General features: G+C 53.8%; 1 protein-coding gene across 4 annotated transcripts; it reads left to right on the top strand.

Annotated features, from left to right (window-relative positions):
• Nucleotides 1–3292: 3292 nt before the first annotated feature.
• CD300LG (CD300 molecule like family member g) lies at nt 3293–17341 on the top strand. 4 transcript variants are annotated; one of them, XM_037068090.1, is made up of 7 exons: nt 3293–3371; nt 5545–5880; nt 9463–9547; nt 10227–10339; nt 12057–12109; nt 15647–15751; nt 16270–17341. In XM_037068090.1, exons 1-7 carry the CDS (start codon nt 3308–3310, stop codon nt 16378–16380), a joined length of 867 nt encoding a protein of 288 aa, XP_036923985.1. In that variant the 5' UTR covers nt 3293–3307; the 3' UTR covers nt 16381–17341. The 4 variants fall into 4 exon arrangements, with proteins under 4 accessions (XP_036923985.1, XP_036923968.1, XP_036923976.1 ...); XM_037068073.1 differs by having other exon boundaries at nt 9292–9547; XM_037068081.1 differs by lacking the exon at nt 15647–15751 and having other exon boundaries at nt 9292–9547.
• The last annotated feature ends 3359 nt before the right edge of the window (nt 17342–20700 follow it).

Raw genomic sequence — 20700 nt, 5'->3', positions numbered from 1 at the left:
AGGTGACTCTCCCTTTATCTCTTGCTGCTTTTAGAATTCTCTCCTTCATTTTAATCTTGTAATGTAATGTAATTATGATGTGCCTTGGTGTGTTTCTCCTTGGGTTCACTTCTTTAGAATTCTCTGGGCTTCCTGGATTTCCTGGAAGTCTATTTCCTTTACCAAATTGGGGAAGGAACTTATTTCTTCAAATAAGTTTTCCACTTGTTACTCTTCCTCTTGCCCTTCTGGTACCCCTATAATTTGGATGTTGGAACGTTTAAAGATGTCCTGGAGGTTCTTGAGCCTCTCCTCATTTTTTGGAATTCTTGTTTCTTCATTGTTTTCTGTTTGGTCATTTTTTTCTTCCTTCTGGTCCACTTTCTTGATTTGAGTCCCAGTTTCCTTCCCATCACTATTGGTTTCCTGTGCATTTCCCTTCATTTCACTTACTTTAGCCTTCATTTTTTCATCTAATTTGCGACCAAATTCTGTGAGCATCCTGATCACCAGTGCTTTGAACTGTGCATCTGATAGGTTGGCTATCTCTTGGTCGCTTAGTTGTACTTGCTGTGGAGCTTTGATCTGTTCTTCTGTTTGGGCCAATTTTTTGTCTTGACTCACCTGTTATGTATGAGGGACGGAGCCTTAGGTGTTCACCAGGGTGGGGCAACCCAGGCACTGGGTTGTGACACTGTATGTGGGGGCGGGGTCAGAGAGGGAGCAATGGTGCTCTCTCTTGGATTTCAGTCCCCTCTGCTGCTTCCCACAAGCAAATTAGGCCCTTCTGGTGCTGGTTCCTGGGTAGGTGGGCCTGTGTACATTCTAGGACCCTATGGGTCTCTCCAATGAACTCTTCTGTGAGTCTGGGAGTCTCTCCCGGCACCTCAACCCCCACAAGTGTTTTCAGTTGGTGCTTTTAGGCTTTATTTCCCGGTGCTGGGGCCCTGGGTTGCGCAGTCTGTCCTGCTCCCCGTTTTCACCTGGTTTACCTGCATGTGAATGTGTGACCGAGGTCAGCCAACCACCTTGCATGCCTCACTCGGTCTGCTCGTTGCCACCCCATGCCCGGGGTATGCCAACCGCTGCCTATGCACCCGGTCTGCTAGCCACCACTTTTTCCTGCCACAACCCCTCTCTACAGGCCACCGACTCCGCCCCTCTTACCAGTCTGGATGAATGTTTGTCGGAGTTCCATACAGTTCAGTTTTCTGTCATTTCTGATTTTTTTTCATTTCTAATTTTTTTGTTGTCCTTAATTTTGGTTGTGCAAGGAGACACAGGGTGTCTACCTATGCCTCCATCTTGGCCGGAAGTTGGGGGCGTCATTATTTTTATGCTTTCCAATTCGCTGCCCAAAATTTCAAGCTTCACTTTTACCTCCTTGGTATGAAGCAGGACACAAGTGTCCTCTCCTCTAAGACCCCCAAATCACCAGGGGCATCTGTCTGCCCCCACACACACACACTCCATGGGGTAGGACCAGGTGCAGGGCCCATACTAGCTGCTCACTCTAGCCCTTCTGTCTGACTCTCACAGTACTTTTGGGCCTGGAGGATCTGTTCTACCAGAGTCCTCAAACCTAGCCCCTGATGAGGTGAGAGACTGTGGAGGAAGGACCTCGCCATACACACTGAGAGAGCAAAGATAGTGCGTATTAGACCCAACACCCTCTACATAAAGATTAAAATTAGCTGTGGCTGGTGTAACTCAGTGGATTGAGCACAGGCTGTGAACCAAAGGGTCACTGGTGTGATTCCCCGTCACGGCACATGCCTGAGTTGTGGGCCAGGTCCCCAGTAGGGGCGCGTGAGAGGCAACCACACGTTGATGTTTCTCTCCCTCTCTTTCTCCCACCCTTCCCCTCTCTCTCTCTAAAAAAAAAAAATACATACATATATATATATATATACAATAAAATTAAAATGAAACTAAATTAAAATTAAATAAAATTTTAATTAAAACTTTGCTGACACTTCTCTCACTTTCCTGAAATGAAGTCATAAATAATATGCCTTCTCACATTTACTTTTAAAAAAATCACAATATAATGCCTGAGCTGTAAGAGAGGGGGAAAGAAAATGAAAGGAAAACAACTTGTCACCAAATAACATTTCCAAGTGTCACGGCAGAGGCCTTGTGACATTAGAAACCATAAAAGGTTCGGGTGCTTTCCCCTACTTATAACAAGTAAGTTAGAATTTAAGATAACTAGGAAGATCAGAAATTATTCTGTGTAAGGACAAAACAACAATGAAAGAAGAGAGATATACCATCAAACACTAGAATAAAAGTATTTTCATCTGTGTTTTTTTAAAACTGCAAAACCAGATTATTTTTCACAGTCTAGATGTGTAATGGTAGCAGGGTCCTGGGGGGGGCCATCCTTACAGGGGTGTCACAGTGCAAGTGTCCGTCCCTGCCCCACAGAGCCCCCAGGCACAGAAATCACACCTACCTCCCACATCACGGATCATCACACACACTCACTCACACACACACACCCTCCTCTCCCAGAACCACTGAGCTATTGCTTCAACTATCAGCCCACCGAGTGGATAAAATCCCAGCTGCATATACACCGAAACGCAAACAGTGGTGTTCTGAGGGGGAAGAACAATTCCAGGAAACATTCCTATTCTTCTGCTCCCCGCCGTCCCCTTCCCCTAACCCCCTTCCCTCCTCCGTCTGCTTATAGCATTTATTTCCATGTTGCGTAAAATTTTGCTTACAGCCTGTATGAATTTTGCAATCAAATACATATGTATTTATATTTATAATTGTGTAATATAGGAATAAATGTGCTCCTTAGTTAACACTTTAAATAACCAGCTTTAGTGGAAAGTCTAATAACTACAGATTTCTAAGCAGCGAGGAGTGTACACGATATTTTGAGCTATCGGTGACAACCTGACGTGCTAATGTCTGTGATTTCCATGGGTGACAAAGTCACAAGTGCCGCTAACACTCACAATAGAAGGAGTGATATTACCTAAAGGTTAGGACACGTTGGCTACAGTACCACCCCCTGCCAGGCCTCCCACACCCCACCCGGAATCCGCAGGCTCCCTGACTTGTAGACACCGACCCTCCGCCTTGGGTGTCTGCCTGTGACCACGGTTAAGACCCCCTGGAGGGAGCACGGGTTGGGGAGAAGTGCTGGCGTGGGGTTTCCAGGCAGGGAGAGATAAGTAAAGGGAATGGCAGAGGCGCCACCCTGGGCTGGGCAGCCTAGGGGTGGCCCACAGGGCCCCTCCTCTGCCTTCCTGGTTTTGATCTCGTTCATCTGGAGGAAGCGAAAGCCCCCAGAGGCGCTCCCATTCCCAGCATGTGTGCACTCCTGCCCGCCATGAGGCCCCTCGTCCTGCTGTGCGGCTGCCTCCTGCTCTCAGGTGAGAGGGGTCGAGGGAGGAGTGGAGGAATGTGGGGCTCGGGTGCTCGTGGGTTTGCAGCGAGAAGGTGTCCCCAGCCTCCGTTTCCTTTCCTGCCTGCGGCAGTGAGGTAGCCCTGCCCAGTCCTTCCAGGCTTCTCCCACCATCGGTTGTTCTGAGCCTCCCCAGCCCCCCGGGGGGCCAGCCCTTGGGGGGCTGGGAACGCAGGGCGGGTGGTGTCCCAGAGCCGGGGGTTCCAGCTTCTTGGTGGCGGCGCAGCTTTGAGGGCAGCTTTGCCTCTGTCCTTACTGTCCTGCTCTGCGCCCAGCCTGGAGGCAGACAACATGTCCCCCGCACGGTGCCACCCTAGGCTCCGCCGGTATTTTTTTGACCTTCTGCTTTACCGCCCACAACAGCCCTGGGAGGTAAAGAATGATTCTGTTTTATCAATTCGCAGACTTGCTTTTTTTTTTAACCTTTTAACATCAAAAATCAGGATGCATCTTATCAGTGATGACCATTCAACTGACAAGTGTTCAGTAGCATACAAAATTATAGTGGATCTTACATAGGATGGCATCTTAAATCACGCGAGAGTGAAATCTTAGCATTTCCAACAGCCCGCGGATGGGCCCAGAGGGCGTGGCGCTACGTGAAATAAGCCAGGCAGAGAAAGACAAACACCATAGGACTCCACTTACAGGTGGAATCTGCAGAAGCAAAATACACACGCCCTGTAGAAAAGGTGAAGGGATTGAGAACTACACATTGGTAGTTGCAAAGCAGGCCCAGAGAAGCGCAGTAGCGCACAGGGAAGGCAGTCAACAGGCTATAATGGCTGTGTGTGGTGTGATAGCTATGCCCGGTGTCCGGTGGGCGACCGGCCGGGGCGACCCTTGCCGATAAAGCCTACGATTATCTCACCACCATGCGCGACGCATGAATACGTGTGCAAAACAGTACTGAATGTAAACTGCAATTGAAACATTAAAAACAAAATGATGCTTTAAAAAGAGCAAATTCACCAAGTGCTTCCTGCAGAGAAGAAAATGTGTCCGCGACAGAGATAGCCAGTGTTAACAGGTTGGCTGTGGGTGACTATTAAAAGTATTTTTTTCTTAAAAAAAAATCCCAAGACAGATAACTCAGTACATATCCGTTTGTGTCCCGCCTCTTCGTTTGTTGTTATTCTGGAGACCCATATTTAAATCCAAATCTCCAGTCACCCACAGGGCCAATTGTTAGGCACCAGGAAGGCTCCGAAGGTCCAAACGAGGAGGGAAGCCACCACACCGCCCCATCCCGTTTCAGCAGCGGGTCCGTTACCCCCAAACACAGCGGCCCACGACCAAGCTCTCACTTTGAACTGCCCTGTGGGGCCAGGGGGGTTTCCATAGGAGGCAGAACCCCTGAGTCTCAGCCACAATTGCCCCTCTCTGAACCCCAGCTGGGGCAGCTCATTGTGACAGGCCGGGAGGCTGAGGGTCTCCACAGACTCTACAAACAGAAAGCGTTTGGGTTTTTCCTTTTTTTAAGATTTTATTTATTTATTTTTAGAGAAAGGGAAAGGTAGGGAGAAAGAGAGGGAGAAAAACATCGATGTGAAAGAGGAACATCAATCAGTTGCCTCTCGCAGGCGCCCCCTACTGGGGACCAATGCCACAACCCAGGCACGTGCCCTGACCAGGAATTGAACTGGTGACCCTTCACTTTGGGGTACAACACCCAACCAACTGAACCACACTGGTCAGGGAAGACAGGGGATTTGGTGGATAAACAAATGTGCACCTTTCAGTTATTATGTCTATCCATAAAAATAATTCTTTTCAAAGAAAAGAAATGAAATAAGACATTGTCATCACCCATAGATGAGAAAACGCAGACGCCCAGAGAAGTCAAGCAACTTCCCCAGGGTCACACAGCTACTAAGTAGCAGTGCTGGGATTCCAACTCCAGGCTGTCTGAAGCTAGATCTTCCCCGCCCACAGCCTATAACATGTCAGGTTTAGGGAAACAATTATGTAGAATTATATTTATTTCAAAAGCCTTGTCCCAAGGTCACCTCATGGGAGTGGGGAGTACCAGCTCTGACAGGGCTGCCCCCGCAAAGGGGTGACTGAGAAAAACCTACTGGTCTTGACCCTGGTGCTTGAAGCCAGGGAGTTACAACCCCCCACTTCTGCTGTGGTCGCAGGCTATGGAGCCCTGATGGGCCCGAAGAATATCAGAGGGTCCGAAGGTGACACCGTGTCCATCCAGTGCACCTATGAGGAGAAGCTGAGGAACCACCAGAAATACTGGTGCAGGAAGACGGAGGCCTTCTTCTTCCCCTGCTCTGACACTATCTATGCAAGAGCAGACGGCCAGGAGAATACAGAGGGCAGGGTGTCTATCCAAGACAGCCCCCAGGAGCTCAGGTTCAACGTGACCCTGAGGGCACTCACGCTGGAGGACTCGGGAGAATACTGGTGTGGCATCAGAAGACTGGGATTTGACGAGTCTCACCTGGTCTCTCTGGTCATCCTTCCAGGTAACCAATGGCCTTCCTTCCTGGATGGTGGGAGGGGCAGTGGGGAAGAGGGAGGGGTGGGTGGGCGGACAGCGGTGGGCCCAGTTCTCCCAACGCAAAGGGCAGAATGCCTCATGGAGGTGGGGCATCTCTAGGACACAGTGAGGTCTCTCAGGTCAAACGCGCAGCAGCGTTTGGGGTCCTGGTGCTGCTGCACAAGCTTCGGCTGCCCTTTCACTCCTGCCGCCCGAGCTCACACCACTAGCAGGTGGCAGAGCAGCGTGAAACCCAGACCCGTCCCACTCAGCCTCAGTGCCTTCCCTGTCGGCCCAGGCGCGGGCAAGAGATTGCCCTGAGCTGGGCACAAAATGCGCCTCCCACGGAGTAAAAAAGATGCCCTCCCTTCCTGGAGTTGGAGAGATTCTGGAGGGTTCCTCAGGCTGGGCCCTTAATCACTGCCTCCCAGACCCACCCCACAGTTCACTAGGGCCCTGGCCACACTCACCTCAGCTGCTGCCGTGGCCTCTGCTCTTCCTTCTCACCTCTGCTTCCCCAGATCTCAAAGTCCTGTGGGCAGGTATGGGGACTTCCTGGGAACCAGCCGCAGGGGGGCTTGTTTAGCTCGGGAACATTAGGAGGCTGGGGCTGGAGCTTGGGGCGGGGGCTGGGGATAGAGCACCTCTCTGGGTGCCGGGGGACCCCATCTGGACCTGCTGAGCTTGGAGACAAAGGCCAGAAGGGCCTCAGGGGAGTGGGCATCCCCAGTCTGAGGGTCAGCAAGGGTGAGGTGGGCCTTTGTAGCCCATTTCGCAGATGGGGCGGCTGAGGCTCTGAGAGATGAAATGACTCGCCCAGGGTGTCATGACAGGAAGTGGCGGGGCCAGGTTTCAAGAACAGGTTATTTCTGGCTTAGCATCTGCTCTTTCCCCCTCCTGGCCCCAGACCTGGGAACCGTCCAGCCCAAGGCCATCCCCACTGCCAGACCCCCATCATTGTGGGACTTTGTTTTAATTCGGGGAACACTAAGACACGCTCACCAAATGAAAACAGCAGCACCAAACCCACCTCCAGCCTCTTCTCCGTTATTTATAAGATTCTCCAACATCTCCCAGTTCTCAGTGGTCAGACCTCTTTTTCACCTGGTGTGATCAATTTTTCCCCGTATGTGAGGCTCTCCAGTTTTTCTTCTCACCCTCCTTTATATGTACTTGTGCATAACACATGCGTCATTATTGTGTCCTCCTGTATCGGAGCCCGGTGGCCTCTGTCCGATGACAGCTGAGACACTGAAATAACGCAGGCCCCGGGCAGCAGCCTGCTGGCGGCTAAGCCCCGCTGGTCGTGCTTGTTCATTTCTGGCGCGTAAATGCCCCTGCCATGGGCAGTTTCTGGCCATCAACAGTTTAACAACCAGCTTGCCAAATTCCCGAAAGGCTAAAATTAGCTCTCACAAACACGTGGGAGCGTGTCCACAGCCCACAGCGTGTGGAGAAGCGTTGGAGGAATTTGTAGGAGGGGCAGAGCAAGACGTGAGTGGCTGCTGGCATCGCTTGCATTCGTGCTCCGGAGGCGCTAGCCCATCAAACAGGACAAGATGAAGGAGTATAAATATTAGAAAGGAAAAGAAGGAAAAAAACTCTTCATCTGCAGAAGAGTTAGTCAGTGACTAAGAAAAACTGGAGACCTGGATTAGAATAAAAAAAAATGGCGGGGAAGGAAGAAAGGCCAGGGCAGCATGGAAGTCAGAGAGGAGGCGACTGCGGGGAGTTGGGGAGCCTGGTGGGTCCCCGGGGGTTTGGCCACACAAGATTTCTGCCCACTGTGCTGGGCACCTGGGCATTTTGCCCTGGAGAAGTCTCCGCCTACTGGGGAGGCCTGGTAAACAAGTTATTGGCACAAACTGTGTGTCAGCGTCCCTGGTGACACGCACGGGGTACTGTGGGCACGCAAAGGACAAAGGGCTTGCTCCTTCCAGGGAAGGTGTGGTGGAGGGGTTGACTTCTGAGCCAGCGCTGGAAGAACAGAGAGGATCGTGTCGGGTGGAGATGGAAAGGCATGGCGCACAGAGGAGCAGCCCGCCAAAGGCGTGGAGGAGGCAGGAGGCTCCCTCAGATGGGACCGCAGGGCGCCTCTGTGGGCTGGGAAGCACGGGATGGGAAGAGGCGAAGTCGGCCGAATGGGTTATGTCTGCATTCAAAAGGCCTTGAAGGGCACAAGAAAAAGTTTGCACTTCAGCTTAGGGGCAGCGGGGAGTCATCAGCTGTCCTTCCGCAGAAAGCGATGGGATCCAATATTTTAGAGACAAAACTGGCATTGGTCTGAAGGGTAGCATGGGAAGAAGCCAGTGGGTAGGCAGGACGAGGAAAGCTGACAGTCTGAGCTAAGTGGGAGGCCAAGGGACCTGCAGGAGGCAAAAGCCAGCAATCCACTGGAATCTACCAGCCGTGGCTCCTGAGTGGCTGAGGGCTGAAGACAGGGTGCTCTGAGGGGAAATAGGGTGCAAGGAGAGGGGGATGCTGCTGCCTGCTCCCAAGGCAGGAAATCTGGTTCAGAGCAGTGACCCCTGCCTCCCTGAGACCAGCCTTCCCTCTCCTCTAGGTCCCTGGGTTCTCCCTCCCTTACCCCTTTTGTCTAGCCTCTTGCTACAAGCCTCCAGCCCAGGGCCAAAGCTGGGCAACCTCAGCTCCCAGCACTGAGTGAATGCTTTTCCTGCCCCTCTTCCACTCCTTTGTAGCAAAACAACAAGTGAGCACCTGCCCGGTGCAGACACCGTGCTTGATGGTCCCCACCACCTCGGCGCTGGGTTTCCCACTGAGGACTGAGGCACTCAGTGGCGCTATGTCACTCGCTCAAGGTCATGTAGGAGGCAGCAGAGCCAGGAAGCAGACCCAGCCTGCTGGCAAAACTTCTGTGTGTTCAACCCAGGGTCTGAGGGATGAGCAGGAGAGGCCGGGCCTTTTGCCCCAGCCTCTGGATCTGTGAGCCTGCCCTGTTGACCCCGTGGCTAAGGAAGAAGGTTGAGGTCTATTGAGGCACGCATAGGTGGTAGGGGTGGGCATGTGATGTTGACATGAGGACTTCCAGGTGAGGCCAGGACTGTGGGGGACAGCAGGAAGCCATCTACCCAGGGGTCACTGGAATGGGTCATGGAGGTGGGAGCAGGGTATCCCCCTCCACACAGAGAACAGGCTTCGGGCAGGAAAAGGGGCTGAAAACTGTGCACGGGTAGGGGGCATGCCTGAGATAGGGCCTGCTCACTCAAAGAGGCTTTATCTAGGCCTCTGTTGGCTTCCTGGGGAGTCCTTTACCTGGGGGTATTGTGAAAAGCTGGTTCTGGGGAGGGGAGGGTTCAGGGGTCAAGGCTCAGAGGTCTGGGGGAGCTGGGATTCAAAGGTCAGGGAAGGCACTGAGGCATTGCTTTTGGATTTGTAGCTTTTCCTAGTGTCTACCCGCAAGCCACCACAGCCAAGTGGGGGAAGACAGAGGCCAAGGCCTCTCCACTCACAGGGACATCCCCACCCAAGCACACAGGAGCATCTCTGTACACTGGCACCTCTCCGTATGAAGAGACCTCTCCTCACAAGGCAACTTCTCCTCATGCAGGGACCTCGGGCCCACCCACTCACCTGGACTCCACCTCGGCCAAAGACACCAGTCTGTTCCCCAGCAGCAGCAGCTCCAAGTCCAGGTGAGCCCCAGGTGACCAAGGTCACCTTTCAGGCCATCACACACCCACAAGGGGCCTCTGGGCAAATAAGAACCTAAAAGAACCTAACTCTCCTCTCTCCGGGAGAACACAGCTCCTTGTCCTGGCTGCAGCTTGAGGCCCTGAGGGCAGATTCTGCCGCCGCCACCCCTACCCTCCTTCTGCAGGGCCCTAGGGCCAGCAGCCCTGTTGCCCTGGAAACCCAGGGCCACCCAGAGAGAAGGATGCACCTCTCTCCCTCCCCCAGCTTCAGAGCCGGCCACCCACCCACCCCCACCCCCCGTTCAGGTGCTCTTGCCTGTACACTTTGCTCTGGGCCCTGTGCCACGCATGTAAGCACGGAACAAAAAAACAAAAAATTTTTTCCTACCCAACTGGAGTCCTCACCTGAAGGGCTGGTTCCTGGGGGCTCGTATGTAACTGCACTCAGTTACCGGCACTCAGGTGACTGCTGGCAAATACAGACCCAGCTGATTGCATTGCCTGGGGTCAGCAGTGGGGACTGGGGTGCTGTCCTTTGGGACTGACTGGATGTTTGGTCCCTGGTGCCCTCTGATCTCCTTGGGAGAGACAAGGGAGGCGGCTGGGACTCAGAATAAGAATGTCGTGGCGCACAGCATGCCACTGGTGTCTGGTGACAGCCCCTGGGTGCCTTCTGCAGGGTGTACTCCACGAGGATCCGCATCTTGGCGCCGGTCCTGGTGCTGCTGGCCCTTCTGCTGGCTTCAGGGCTGTGTGCCCTCGGCAGGCACATGCTCCAGTGGAGGAAGAAAGGTGAGCGAAGGTTGATGGAAGTGGGTTGCAGACTCTAGGCCAGCCGGGGACCTCGCAGAGACCTCGCTGAGACCTGCAGTCCCCCAATACCACGTAGGAGACGCCGTGGGGCTCAGCATGTCTGCTCCTTCCTTCTCAGGGAACCAAAGGAGGGGGGGGTGCTCCTGGCTTGCTCCCCTCCCCCTGGGCACCTCAGCCACTTCTCTCCCTGCAGATTCCAGGGAATCCATGTGCAGTCTCTGCAGGTCCAGCTACTCGTGTGAGGACTGACTATAGGGGGGAAGGCGGGACTGAGGACTCGAACTTGGGCGTGATGGGCATTGTGGCCGCAGGGTCTGCAGAGGTGCTCGGCTTCTTTTGCGGCTTGGCTTCGAATGCCAGGTCCACCGCTTTTTCAACCGTGTAGCCTCGGGGAAATCATCCAGCTTCCCGGAGCCCTGGCCTCTCCAGGTCGCAGATATGTGCCCACAGAAATAGAATAGAAGCCACACGTGGCCCTTAGAATTCTCTAATGGGCACATGGAGAAAAGCAAAAAGAAACTAGTGAAGTTCATTTTCAATAGAGTTTAACACGGTATAACCAAAACACGATCATTTCAACATGGAACAATATAAAATAGTTCCTTTTTTCATACTGAGTCTTTGACACCAGTATAATTGGGAGTAGTCGCATCTCCAGGGCTCGATGACCGTGTGTGACTCATGGCCGCTGTGCTGGGCAGCACAGGTAATAAAATAACAGGAGCGACCTTGTGCCAGGCACCCTTGTGTGGCTTATATTGCCTTTTTCCCCCCAAGGTGAGTACACATGATTTATTTTTTTAATAGTGCATTTTTAGTGCATTTTCCCCATTGTCATTTATCCTCTTATGCCCTCTTCCACCTCCACCCCTATCTTGCTTTTACCTCCTCTGATCTCCTCAATGCCGAGCAGTCAGGAACTACTTGTGGCAAGCACCCAGGTTACACCTGGGAAGAAACTGAGGGGTCAGTTTCTGAGGGCACAGAGGGATAAGCAGCTCGCCCTGTGCAGGAAGCCGTGGAGCCAGGAAGTTGTGTGGGGAAGCACTTTGTAAATTGGCAGTTGTCCCTGTGCAGATGTCCATGGGAACATCCTGGGCCGGCCTCCCACTCCTTCATCCCCCAACCCTGCTCCCCCCGCCCCCCCCACCCTTGGCTCAGCGGCTCCAGGAAGAACGTCAGCTTTGCCCACATCCCCAGATCCCCGCAGGGGGGTCAGGAAGAACTCGCAGCAGCATGGGAGCATTCCCGCTCACAGCCTCAGACCCTCTGAGCATCTGCCTCTCAAATTGTGTCCCCAGCCAGCAGCAGAGACCTCCCCCGTTAGCCTGTTAGTGAAGCAGACTCGCAGCCCAAGGCCAGCCTGGTGCATTCGAGTCTGTATTTCAGTAACATTTCCTGGGGCCCTGCACGCACACTGAGATGGAAGAAGCAACAACTTCAGCACACAGAGCTTGGCTTGCCCGGCCAGTTTCTGTCCCACAGGAAGAAATTTCCATGTACTGATCTCAAAAGCCTGGGTCATTGCCAAGGGGCTGGTCTAGTAGGGGCTTTGCTGCCTACTCGGTCTGCTAATTCCCCTGAGGAAGCCCATGGTCGAAGCCGTAGGGGGGCCAGTCCTTCTCTGTGGGAGCAGCTGCAGGCTACTCCTCCCAGCTACTCCTGGCCTCAAGGTACTCCTTCTGGTCTCTTTCAGTTCAACTGGCTACGGAGACTCAGAGGAATGAGAAGGACCACCACTCACACTTGGTAAGACAGAAGGTGGGCCCAAGCCCAAGCTTGGACCCTCAGACCCCGAAGGCTTGGAAGTCAGGACTCCTGGGCTCCACCCTACATCTCCCTACCTGGCCCTCCAGGGCTGATCTCAAAGCAGGGACTGCTTCCCTCCTCCAGGGAATCCATGAGCCCCGGGACCAGCCCTCCAGGCAATGAGCTGACAGCCTCCCTCCTCACCCTGACTTCCCATCTGGGTCCAGGCAGGATCCTTCCCCTGGCCCAGCGCCATCTGCCTTTTATAACCAGAGAAAATCAGAGCTGGACCCAGAGTGGACTTTTGAATCACCCAGTGCCACCTCCCTCTAAGTTCGGCGCACAACCCCTTTCAGAACGCCAGGGCTTGGTGGGCAGGTGGTGTTAGGAATACACCCTCCCAAGCAAACCTTGGGGGGATGGGGCCCAGGAACCCGAGCTTTAAACACTGCCCCCTGGGGAGTCTGACAGTACTCCAGAAGAGGACAGCTCCAGGCTCTGGTCTGCTTTTGCAGAAGAGGAAACTGAGGTCCAGAGAGGGTCAAAGTCTTGCCCAAGGTCACACAGCCCATGGTAGCCCAAACAGAGGATAGGACCCAGATTTCTCACCTCCCATCTCTCCTCTTTCCAGAAGATTCTAATGTTTTCTCTGAGCTTTTCTTGGCTCTGAGACACAGGCTGAAGGTGGTGCTCTGGGAACCAGGGAGCAGGAGGAATGGGGGACCCTTGCCCTTCTTTCTGGAGAGGAGAATCTGCCCAGAGGCTACTTACTGCAGGGCCCTTCCATGGCCCCTGCAGAGAGGGACCATCCCTCTCCACGTGAGGAGAGGCTGCAGAATCATGAGGTCAGGAACCGAAGCCCCACCTGCCTCTCCCAACTCCCCGTCCCTGAGTCCCTGAGTTGTTTACCGAGATGCCTCCACTCCAATTCCCTTACATGCGGGGGAAGGAAAGGGGCTACTATTGCCTTCTTTCCTGGCACCAGCACCACTGAGGACAAAAGTCTCAGGCCTGGTCCCCCTTGGGAGAGGTGGAGGTGGGAATGGTGTCCTGGGCTTGGCAAAGGCAGCTGCTATTGTCTCAGGAAGCTCTACAAGACCAAACGTGTCTGACGGGAGTGAGGGAAAAGTCAAGGACATGGACGGGGGCTGTCAATGGCCACTTTAAGAGCTCAGCCCCTGGCGATTCATCCTGGGACTCACCCCCACCCAACACCAGAAGAGGGGCTGGGGTCAGAGGGAGAACCCTCATGCTGCTGTGGGGAGGCTGCAGGGAGGCCACGAATGCCGGCACCAGCCGCGTCCCCTGCTCTGCTGCCATCCAGCACACACTGGAAGGGCTGCCCGGGTCACTTGTCCTGCCCCTGCCCCTGTGGGAGGGCACAGGGCCAGAGGGCAGAGGAACTGGGGTGGGGGACAGCCCCTTGTTAGGAGAAGGATGGGACAGGGTCTGCCGAGAGGGTCACAGGCATGATGACCCTGTGACTGTGACCAGTTGAGAACTGGTGCTTTTCCTTGGCTTCTTGCAGATTTTAGCAGAGCTGGAAGGTGGAATTGAAATAAGTGGGGGGTTTCTTTGCCCACATTCAGGCCAGAGGGAAGAGGACACCCCACTCCCTCTGCCAGGGAGCCCCAGGCTTTGTAAACATTCGGAGGAAAGTGTCAGGGGTCAAAGGAGCATTTTCCCTCCTGGGAGAGCCACTGCCTGCTAGAAGCTCTCCCTTCCCTCTTTTTCTGGCACACCTAGAATGTGCCAGGGGCTTTACGTGTGTCACTGAATCTGTGTAACTTACGCACAGCTAGGTGTCGTTTCCCCCTCTCTTACAGAATAAGAAATAGAGGCTCAGAGAGGGTAAATAACCTGCCCACAGTGGCCCGACCTGAAAGAGGAGGAACTGGGGCCTCACCGCAGTCCGTGGGGCCTGTGGCTTCACCCTGTGCTCCTCCACCTCCTCCAGGGGAGGACGAGGGGCAGAGGAACGGAGTCAGCTCCTCAGCCACGACTCTCCCCCAGACTCAGGAGGAGGGACCGTCCTTGGTCCATGAACACAGGATGTCCATGGCCTCTGGCTCCTGGAGTAGCCCAACTGGCAGTGCCGGGATCAGACCGGGACTCGACTGCCACACCTCCAGGCTCCCCTGCATCTTGGTGCCTATTTTCCTAGTGCCCGAAGCAGGGGCTCCCGTATATATATCTTGTGTAGTCAACAACCCAGAAAATGCCCCCGTGCTTGCTAGAACAGGCCAGTTGTCCACAGGGTGGATGGCAGGATGGATCATAGACCGAAACCCGCACTGGACATGGCATAGGGTCCAGGCCATTGCCTACACATGTAGTTTGGTCTCTACCCCATGAGGTTCTTCCCTCAAATTCAGTCACCCTTAAGTAGGGTGACACATCTGTGGCTGCTGGTGGTCAGTGGTCAGCAGTGGCTGGGTGTTAACCAATCACAAAGCTGTAAACATGGGGTTACAGGGAAATGGACTTTGGTCCGCTCAGGTGTCCTTTGGTCAGCTGTGTCCTCACCATAGGCCGAGCTGGAGGGACAAGGACCACGAGTGACGGCATTTGTAAAATCTCTTCCCCCTTCTGCCTTCCCCTATACTCTGTCCCCTCAAACCTACCCACCTCTGCCCGGTCCCCCGAAGCCAGGGTATTGATGGGAGCCAGAGGCCAGTTAGCAGGCAGGGCACGGAGACCGGAGAAGTACGCTCATGCCCTGCCAGAACAGCGCAGGAAAAGAGCTCGGGCCTGAGGTCAAAGTGTGGCCAGCGGGCACAGGTTCCAGCTTAGCCACTTGCCACTGTGACATCTGCAAGTTACATAACCTCTCTGAGCCTCGGTTTTCCCACCTGACAGGTAAGTGTGAGAGGAGACAACCGGGGTGGCGGGGGGGCCCGACCAGAAGTGGCCCATGAAGCCATAAGACCCAGGGCCGGGGCACCTTGGGGCAATGGTGTCCAAGGCCTCAGCTCCAGCCAGTGCCCTCCCCAGCTGTTAGGACAAGGGGGCAGGAAGGGGAGGGGGCTAGCACCCCAACCTCAGCACCTCCAGGGGCAGGAGGGTCTGAGTGAGGAGATGGGCTTCCCCTCTCACTCTGGACCACCCACCTCTCGTCCCTCATTGGATGGAGGAGGGGTTGCTTACTCAGACTGACGCTCTCCAAAGAACTCCTCCCTGTGCTGTTTGTTATTCGGTGGGTCTTTGGGGTGGTGTCCGGAACTATAATGAGAACAAAGGCATCATCCCAGGAGTCCCTAGTTGTTGAGTAATAAAACATTATCATGAATAGTCATTATTGCCCTGAGGGAAAGAATTCTTAGCCCCATTTTATAGCTCAGGAAACTGGGCCTTAGGGAGGTTAAGTGGATGGCCCAAGGTCACACTGAGATTTAGGAAACGGAACCTAAGGACTCTGACGCCACAACCCCCTCCCCCCAAACCCCCCCCTTCTTCCCTTGGCCCCTCCCCCCTGCACTTCCCTTCTCTGCCCCTGCTGCCAAGAACCCACTGTTCTGACTTGAGCCCCTGTCTCAGCCTCTGGGGAAGGGACAAGTGCCAGAGTACTCCATGATCCACGTGGTCAAATCAACCACCAGGCCTGCCACCAGCCCCTGCATGGAGATGCAGTGCCCAGACCAGGTGCGGACAGAGGGTCCTGGGGTCCGGAGCCACCGAGTCTGGCTCCTCCCCAGTGTTGTGTGTGTGTGTGGGGGGGGCAGCTCTTTCCTCAGCACCCACTCCCCGAAAACTCTGCTCCCCGCATGCACCCTCCTACCCCATCACAACCACAGGCCTTGGCTGGCCGTCTTGCTCAGGAGCCAGAGCTCATGACCTTACATCCTCATTTTCCTCATCCAGAAAGTTCTTAAATAGCTCATTGGGAATCACAGCCCAAGGGCTCTGGGCTGGCAGGGTTCTGACCTCTAAAGCCAGAACCAGACCTGAGGTGCCTTCAGGGGATGGTGGCTTGGGGTGGGGCCGAGTCAAAGCCTGGGGATGGGGGGGGATGTTGTTAGCTCCTGTGTCCCCTCCAATGGACAGAGGCCTGGATCTGTGGAGAAGGCTGGGGTGGACCCAGCTGCTACTGGGAGACACACACCATCCCCCCCAAACCCTGCAACTGGGCTCTGCTTTCAACCCCACCGTTGTCTTTACAGACTTCAGAGCAAGAGGAAGCCCCGTTCCAGGACCCGGATGGCGAGGCAGTCCCGGGGCCGCCCCTCCACATGTCCGAGGAGCTCAAGCGTGCCGTGTTTGTCTCGGTCTAGCCGCAGGACGCCTCCCGGCCAGGCCTGCCATGGGTCTGTGTGGCCGGATTTCAGCTCATTGGAATGAGCTTTCTGCCATGGCTCAGAGTCCACCTGCCAGACCCCGGGACTCTGCCCTCCCCGCGCTCCCCAGGCTCTCCTCCTGCATGCCCCAGCCTGCCCTGGTGGCCTCCCAGTTCCAGCAGAGACTGGGCCTCGCTAAATGGTCACATGCCTGGGCAGGGTGTGCAGCCACTGGGCCCTCACCAGGGCCAGGCAGGGCTCAGGAGACCTGGGCTGAGTCTGTGTGTGTCGCAGGCGACGGCTGGGCCTGGGTGCCCAGCAACAGGCTCCCCACCCCCGCTTCAGTCCCCAGGTCTCCTCCCCGTCTTCCGTCCTCACACTCGGGGAGGGAGCATGCAGCAGTTACATTGGTTCCGAGTTCTCAACATGTGGCCATGAGCCACCTGCACACCAGTCTTTTCAGGAAGCTGGTTAGAAACGTGATCCCTGGGCTCCACCAAAACCCTCCAAAACCATGCCTGGGGCTGGGCCCAGGACTCTGCATTTCTAACCCGTGCCTAGTGATTTGAGGTGGAGAACCCTTAGGCATGATGAACAGTCAGGTCCCTCCAGCTTGGAGTCGGCATTTGGAGTGTGGAGTCTTCCACTTGTCCCTACAGGGCTGTTCTGCCTGAGAAACCATGACCCAGCTGCAGGCTTTCCTGGGCCTGCCTGGGCTCAGACCCAGGTCAAGTACACACTGAAAGGCAGGGAGGACTTGCCTTTCCCATCTGCCCACCCAGCTAGGCATTCATTCCAGGCTTTGAAAGAGGGATAGAGAAAAGCGTGACTTCTTCTTTGTCAAGAAAGGGTTAATTGCCATGGGTTCTGGTGAGAGGAGTGAGGAGTAGAAAGCCACTGGGACAGGTGGGTGTCTATAATGGAGGAGGGCCCTGGCTGGTGTGCCACAGGGGACTGAGTGCTGGCCTGAGAACCGAAAGGTCACTGGTTCGATTCCGGGTAAGGGCACATGCCTGGGTGGTGGGCCAGGTCCCCAGTAGGGGGTGTGCATGAAGCAGCCTATCAATGTTTCTCTCCCTCTCTTTCCCCGTCCCTTCCCCCTCTCTAAAAATAAATTTAAAATAGCATATCAGTCCTTCTGCATGTTTTTACAAACCTTTTTTATTATACCCATGTGCTTCTGTGTGATTATTCTCTTACACTAGGTAATTATTTCCTATTGCTTTATAAATAACAGCTGGTGCTGAATCTTTGCACAAGGCTTTATTCACATTTGGAGATCATTTATTTTTATTTTTTAAAAGATTTTATTCATTTACTTTTAGAGAGGGGAAGAGAGGTAGAAAGAGAGGGAGAGAAACATTGATATGTGAGATACACAGACGGGTTGCCTCTTGCACGCCCCCAACTGGGGACCTGGACCACAACCCAGGTACATGCCCCGACTGGGAATCGAACCAGTGGCCTTTCTGTTTGCTGGCTGGCACTCAGTCCACTGAGCCACACCAGCCAGGGCCGCATTTGGAGATTTCTTTAAGAAGGACTTACGTATGTGAAAGTGCCAGGTCACAGGGTGTGAATGTTTTTGAAGTTGCCGATACCCATTGCTAAACAGCTGGTGAAAGAACAATTCTGAGATGTTCTAAATTAAATTATAGTGGGCTGGAGAGGGCGCAAAAGTGACAGGAATAATTAACCAATTAGTCATTATACTGGCTAACTAATTAACCAGTTAATCACTGTGGGCCAGCTGACAAGAGACCACTGACATTCCTGAAAGCTTGTTGGAGCTTTTCGCCAACCTGCAGGAATCCACCAGCCCACCAGACCTCACCTGTGACACGGCGTGAGCCCGCAGGCCTGGGGCCTGTAACCAATCAAAGGGAGCAAATGTCTCTTCCTTCCCCACAGTGTGCTCCTGTCACAGAACTGCCCCTGCTTCGCCTTAGCTGTAGCCCCTGTAAATTCTTTCCACACAAATTATATTTCTTCCCTAAAACGTAATACACAAGCATGCCGTCAACGCCAGGATGGCGCACGTGTTGCCTTCTCCGCCAAATCACGCGGCTGAAGGTTTAGACTTCATGCTTCAGGACCCCGGTCCCTTTCTGGCTAGAAATATGGCCCCAAAATCCTTTCTTTAAAAAAAAAAAAAGAGGCATTCAGCTGTGGAACTTAAGTTTTTTTTGTTGCTGTTTAGCACAGCTTTCTGAAAGGCAGAATCAATGTCATTACCAACCAGGGCCTCTACCCATCCCTGGGGCTGTGGCGGGAGAAGCTGTGACCTAATCCAACCTATAATATATGTAGCCCAGCAGATTAACAGATTAACCTTTTAAAAAATATTTTATTTATCTATCTTTAGAGGGGAAGGGAAGGAGAGAGGAAGAGAAACATCAATGTATGGTTGCTTCTCGTGCATCCCCTGCTGGGAACTGGCCCCTGCTGGGAACTGGCCTGCAACCCAGGCATGTGCCCTGACTGGGAATCGAACCGTGAGATTAACCTTTTTTTTAAATGCTCACCCGAGGACACATGTACTGATTTTAGAGAGAGAGGAAAGGAAACAGACATCTATTGATTGCCTCCCATACGCGCCCCCACCAGGGATCGAACCCACGGACTTCTGGTGTGCATCATGACGCTCTTACTGACTGAGCCACCCGGCCAGGGCTAGATCAACCCTGGCTATAGAGTTTGTAGCTTTGCCTTCAGGTAATCCTAGAATCTCCCTAGAATTCATCAAACTTGTATAATGTGTATCTTGTAACTTGCTAAAAGTTTCACAGAAAGACCAAGAAAGATGTAATCAGCTAAAATTCCTTCCATAACAACCGCAGCCCCGGACGCTGAGGATTGCCAGAGCGGTTTCTCAGGACGAGGACCAGGATGTGCTGAAGGACCAGGGGGCGACAGGCTGAAGTAGCTTGAAGGGCCCTCTGGGCAGCTCCTCACGGACTCTCCTCATTATGCCCTCATCATATAATACTAAAATCTCCACCCTCAGGGGAGATTTTCCAGCATTTTTGAACAGGCAGTGTTATATACAGCTGTTTCCTAACTGCGCGTGCACCGAAATGGCCCCCATACACCTGCAATGACGAAACCCACCTTGACGTTTACACACGATTCCCCCCAATAAAGACACATCGACGCTTTGTTCAGGGGCCCACATTCTGAGAGCAATCCCTGGCGTCTCCCTTGCTTGCTGGCTTCCAATAAAGATCCTTCTCATACAATCAACTTGCACTTGTCTTCAGTTTGGACCAGTAACAAAACCACTCAGGAACACCCCTGCAGGGAGACCTAGAGGGCTGGGGCAGGGGCGCTGGGCGTGGAGGAGCCGGTCTGATGAAGCAAGGGGAACACGCCAGAAGGTGCCAGCCAGTGCCCGAGGCCCCAGGGGAAGGTGTGCACGACTCACCTGATCAGTGAACAGAGGGGACCCACGATCCAGGTACACTGTGTCCCGATATTGTGGGGAGGTAGGAAGCAGCAAGTTTCTGATGGTCTCAGGGAGACCCCCCCAAAAATTCACCCAGAGCAGACTTCCCTCTTGAGAAATCCCTAAGCTGGAGGCTAATGAGAACTGGGGTTGGCCAGAAGGGACAGAGTCCCGCCCTCCTCTCCTCCTCACCTGTCACCTAGGGCAGCCAGGTCACCCCAGTCCCACCCCTTGCCCACTCTGAGACCATGTGCCTCTCTCCAAGGAAACCATGGGATTCCAAGTCTCTGTGGATCACCACTCCGGTACCCTATACGCCCAACACACACCCCTCACTCCCAGCACCACCGCGCAGCTCCCCAGCTGGCCCTCCCAGCAGGGAAGCAAGACCGTGCCCCACGCCTCGGTGTTACGTCTCTGCACCAGGACGCTCAGCTCTGCAATCTTTGTAGACACGTCAGACCGGTCACTCCCCACGAACAAAGTCACTGCTCACCCATCCTGAGAGCCAGGGTTTTCGGTTTGGGGACTCACTGAGAGGTAAAAAGTCAGGAAAAAATGAGGGAAACATCCAAGAGTTGCTAATGTTTAGTTTTGCAAAATCGGGACTTAAACAAAATAATAATTTGTTTCTTAAAACAAAGGATTTTAATACCAAAAGAGAAAAAAATGAATGAGCTGAGCTCTCCCTTCCCTTCCCCGAAACCATTGGACTTTATGACCCTAACCCATTGATGACCATTGGATTTTATGGCTGAGGTACACTGAGGAGACTCCCCGAGTTCCTCCAGGGGGCCCTGGCTTAGAGGGGAAGAGAAAACAGAAGCAGAGAAGGTGGGAGCCCCTAAGAGCTGGGGGGATGTGGTGTGCTT

This window comes from Sturnira hondurensis, unplaced genomic scaffold, assembly GCF_014824575.4.
Source record: "Sturnira hondurensis isolate 20B ecotype Veracruz unplaced genomic scaffold, ASM1482457v3 Scaffold0001221, whole genome shotgun sequence".
In the NCBI taxonomy this organism is placed as follows: domain Eukaryota; kingdom Metazoa; phylum Chordata; class Mammalia; order Chiroptera; family Phyllostomidae; genus Sturnira; species Sturnira hondurensis.
Note: the sequence above shows the minus strand (reverse complement) of the source record. Positions and strands in the feature narration are given on the sequence as shown.